Source organism: Asparagus officinalis, chromosome 8 (assembly GCF_001876935.1).
Source record: "Asparagus officinalis chromosome 8, Aspof.V1, whole genome shotgun sequence".
Lineage (NCBI taxonomy): Eukaryota > Viridiplantae > Streptophyta > Magnoliopsida > Asparagales > Asparagaceae > Asparagus > Asparagus officinalis.
In genome coordinates, this window is record NC_033801.1 from 66454275 (window position 1) to 66459266 (window position 4992).

Genomic DNA, 4992 nt, shown 5'->3' on the forward strand with positions numbered 1-4992 from the left:
TAATGCCACGCCTGATGTCACCCCCAGCTGTTGGGCGATTCTTATCGTGTCGAACGAGCCTCCTTAGAACCTTCTGTCGCAACTGCACTCTCCTTCACTAGCTCTCTACTCTGTCCTTTCTCCCCCTTTCATACGTGATGTCCTTACCCTTCGTTGGCCAGCGACAAGAAGATGCTCTCTCGCTGATTATGATGTGGGTCGTGACTGGCATCCCCTCCCCCGCCCTCTCTAAAATCAGTTGTAAATCAATTAATTTAACTAGGGTCAATTAGTATTATTTTAAATATTTGATATTTTCACAAAATGTAATGGAATATATTGGGTATATTCCATCGTAAGGGTATTTCAATCCAGTGTCAAAGAATGTGGGGATAAATTAGTAAATAAGTCAGATTTGAGGAAACATATGCAAATAAGTTAGATTGGGAAAATTTCTAATTGTGTTTACAGATAGTTGTTGCACTGGTAATACAATATGCTTTTGTCCGTAGCCTTTGTCATCTCATTTTAGGGTTTCTAAACCAACAACGTTGCCCTATGATATTTAATCCAGCTTAAACATGGGGTTTCTCTTAATGAAATTTGGAGGGAGCAAAACGATATCTCAACACCTACAGCAGGTCAGTTTTTTTTCCTTGAACTCACAATCTCAACAAGTTGTTTCTGTGGTCTGATATTTCTCATTGAATAGTTAATTATAGCTGATGGTGCTCCATGAAAATACTATATTATGCTACATATGCAGGATTAAAATGGATCTAAGATGATTTAAGGCTTATTTTAGTTATTTTGTGTAAATTCATTTTCTAAAGCCTCATTAGCGCGACAAGTGGCACTGGAAGTATTAGTAATTGTGTTGATTTGCCAGAAGAGTTTGCAATTCCGACCCTAATATTTTTTTGTGGCTGCTAGAAAGTAAAGATCTTGTACAATAATAAATAAGAACCATAAAGGGGGAAAAAAGAATAATGGGATGCAAGAAGAATATTTATCTATTGAAATATAAAGGCACGGAATACACTTAAACATCACCTTCTCTGCACAACAACCTCTCTTTCTTCCTCTATGCTCAAAGCACTCAAGTTCTAATCTTATTAACTCATCGCTAAACATGCTTGTTTCCCTCAATTTACTAACTTGATAGATGCCTTTGATGGAGACTCTAATCCTTATTTAAATTAGGTCTATTTCTGTTTATTAACCGATTTGAAGTTCCTTAAGACTTTCTAGTTTTTACCTGATATGAATAAGTGTTTTCATTGTCTAGATTTCTCTAGAGCTTTCTTAATGAAGTTCATTGTAGTAAAAATTGGGCAAAACCGTTGTTTAAACTCAAGTGGAAGCATCGCTCCGCTATGGCCCAAAGCTGGCCCATTAAGCGGCTGGGCAGCTTTCATCTGGCCAGGCGCGTCCAGTAGCGCTTTGAGATGAAAACGCCCAAAATCAGCCCAAGCGCTCGAGTTATGCGGTTGGACTGCTTTCATGGTTTTCCCCATGTTTACATAGTTTTTTCTCTTTTTTCTGAGAGAGTGGTAGTTGAAGTTTGAATGAAACTTAGTCAATAACTAATGGTGATTGCATTTAATAGGTATGTTATCTTCCCTTCGATAATTTACGGTAAGCCATCAAATTGTTGACTGTTTGATGTGCATAGTCTACTACACATTAGTTTATCATATTACAGTGTGTATAATATTTAAAAATATTTTGTGATTTAAGTACTGCTACACATCTACTTCATGCTTACAATCTCTATTAATCATCATACATGCATATGTAGAATTTTTCCCCTTCATTTTTGCTCATTTCATAATTTTCAGATTTTTTTTTCTTATTTTAATTTTGAAAATTTGTCTCCATTTAAAAATAATAAGATAAAAAATTGATTTGGCACTTTTTGCAGCTTAAGCTCCAAATTGCCGCTTCACTTCATATTTTGCTTTCATAGCCTTGAAAATTTTCTTCAAAGTCACGAGTTACCTCTAAACTTTGTCAACTTCAAAGAGTTTTGTCCTTTGGTCAAGAATATATGCTGTCTTGATTGTCTCCATGAAAATTTGTTCTTGAAATACTTTCTCCCTTAGGAAGTGGAATTACCTCTATGCTGTTCTTTACATGAAAAACTAGATTTTCTGTCAATTGAATTGCCAATTGGTCGTTGCAATGTAAAATCACTGTCTACTTCACTGATATAGATCGTCCATCGACTGTAATAGCCATGTGCTTTCTTGTTCTATTATCACTGCTAATATTTATTTGGCCTCTGTTGTTGATAATAATAGCATCATTTGCCTTGTACTTTACCTGTAGATAGTTGTTGAACCAAGGCCAAAAACATCTGTTTGTCACTCTATATGGACTACCTTCCTTTATTTGGATTTTCCTTCATAAATAGGATGGCTGAGAATACAAGGAAGTGTGTGTTTACTGATTGCACGGTTCATGGGTGATTTAGAAAGGTAGACCTCACCCTATGTCAAGGAGACTATCCTTTCTTTCTTCTCCTGCTCTGGCATAATCTCTAGACTACCTTCCTTCTTCCCTCACTCTGTCAACGGGTGATTAGTAAAGCTAGCCCATACTTTTCATCTTCTCAATTATGCATAGCCTTTCATCTTCTCAAATTGTCACTTACCTTCCATTGTGGAGGCTTAAAAGCCTTGTTAAATGAAGATCTTATTGTGTCTAACTGAAACATAAGGATGTCATTTACTAGATGATGATAAATTGATCTTAAAGAGGATGCAAAATCAGTATCACAACCCTCATAAATGTTCTAGGAACATTTGACGGTTAAATTTTCAGGTCGAATTGAAGCCAAATAAGAGGGGGTTGTCATTTTTGAAGTCCGGAGACTAATTCTTTGAAGAATTGAGCGAAGAATCTTGGGCCAGGTTAGTTTTTGAGGAAGGAGATCAGAAGTAAAGGGGGGATTTAGTATTCGTTCAGCCAAAAACTAACGCTATTAACAAAATTAAACAGAGTGAAACAGTAGGGTATATAACTGCAGAAAAAATTGTAACTCGCATGAAAAGTTTTTCTGGAAGAAGTTAATTTTTTTTATAATATATCTATATATATCTGAGAAGAACAATTACAAGCTTACTTATAGAGTAAATCTATGTGTATCGTATGCGCAAGTAAAACAGAAATAAAATCCTCACAAAAATAAAATGCGTGCACAACATTTGCATCCATAAAAGACCAAAATAAATATGTTCTAACTAAATCTTTTTCCTACGGAGTATTGGTCTTCCCCGGACTCCCATCAATATGTTTCCTTAGTTTGTTGCAAGCATTAGCATCCTGAATTACTTGTATCCTCTTATGTGGTTATAGTAGGAGAAATTTTAAAACATTATAGATATATTCTGATTCGATAATAGAAGTACTGTGAAAATTTTCATTTTGAGTAGCCTTTACTGTAATTTTACATTTTATAAAAAAATCTTCAGTGTACTAATGACAGTTTTTTGATTTATGAACTGGAAGTCTTAGACATGCTTTCTCCTTTTTTCATCTATGTTCTGGGTTTGCAAATTAACGACTAGGATTAATGGCAAGGATCAAACTAGGAGGTTGGGTATAGGGGGTATGGGGGGCCTCTGTTTTTATGCAAGTGTTCATACATGCGTGTTTCTGGTGTGAAAAAAACCATCCTAAATGAATACTTTGGGTTGCCCATTATTGATTAAACTTAATTTAATTTGTTCTTTGACCAATAAACATCCGTTAACGTTGTAGTGCAATATCTATGATAATTATCCATATTTTTGAAAAGTGAGGACAACCTTATGTTGGATTATAAATAAGAAATTTTAGTATTCTTTTACTCGGGAGCTATAAAATGAAAAAAATTGTATAATTTTCTCAAAATGTAAAAATCACAGTAATTAAATCTAATTAGACTTTGAATTTGTTAATATTTTAGCCCCTTAGTTATTTTAGAAATCCAATTTCGATCAGGGAGCATACCCCTCCTTGGAAAGGAAGTAATAACATCGGGGACACTGGACATAGCTACGGTGGATTCCATGAATTGGATTGAACATTATCCTGAAACTGATGATATTAACGGGAGAGCCCAGGGTAATCTATACATCACTTCAGATCACAGTAATGCATCTCTGAAGCTTGAAGATGCAATAGATGGGGTCCTCCAAGAACTCAAAATGTCTCAAAAATCAGAGTATCGGCTCGCTGAGCAGAAACTGTATGCACAAAAGGATTTTCTTCTTGGCTTATATCAGCAACTTGAAGTGGAAAGATCTGCACTTGCCAACCCAACACAGATGTTGACTAATGGCAATGTAAGCGATAATCTTCTAAGTAATGTTCTGAACAGAGTGGACCAAATAAAACGGGAGGAGGCAAAACTTGAGAAAATGTTGATGATTGCCAAAGGATTTGGAGAAACTCCTAAAACTGTTCTAAACGCATACTTTGGCTTGCCCGTTATTGATTAAACATAATCTAATTTGTTTTTTGAACAATAAACATCCGTTTATGTCATTGTTGTGCAATATTTATGATAATTCCTCATATTTTTGCAAAGTGAGGACAACCCTATGTTGGATTGTAGATAAGAATTTTAATATTCTTTTATTTGGGAGTTATGAAATGAAAAGAAGTGTATAATTTTCGTAAAATGTAAAATCGCAGTAGTTGAATCTAGTTCGAAATTGAATTTGTTTGTAGTTTGTGAATTTTTCGCTGCCTTCACTTATTATGGCTGTTGTGGGTTGATTTTCATTTTAACTCTTGTACTTGTGAAAGATCTGATTCCTAGCTTTACAATTGAAGTTTTTACATTTATGATATGTTGAATTAAGCCTACATTCAAAGAGAAATTGACATTTGGAGTGAATTCCATTGAGCAGGGTCTAAGGCGATCTTAGGGGATGGATTCATGGATGCTGCTATCTAATGAATTCACAGGGACAAGAAAGGTTTGGAGCTTACATAACTATTGAAAAGTGAATTAATTTGTGA

The 4992-nt window shown here is 34.9% G+C and overlaps 1 protein-coding gene across 5 annotated transcripts in view; it reads left to right on the forward strand.

Moving 5' to 3' along the window:
• Positions 1-4649, forward strand: part of LOC109819492 — a 29457-nt gene extending 24808 nt beyond the window's left edge. For 4 of the 5 annotated variants that reach the window (XM_020385230.1, XM_020385229.1, XM_020385228.1 and 1 more), the window contains 2 exons: positions 554-620; positions 3949-4649. In XM_020385230.1, the coding sequence (XP_020240819.1) occupies positions 554-620; positions 3949-4466 (585 nt within the window). In that variant the 3' untranslated portion in view covers positions 4467-4649. The remainder of the gene's footprint in view (positions 1-553; positions 621-3948) is intronic. The other variant, XM_020385232.1, reaches the window with a different exon arrangement.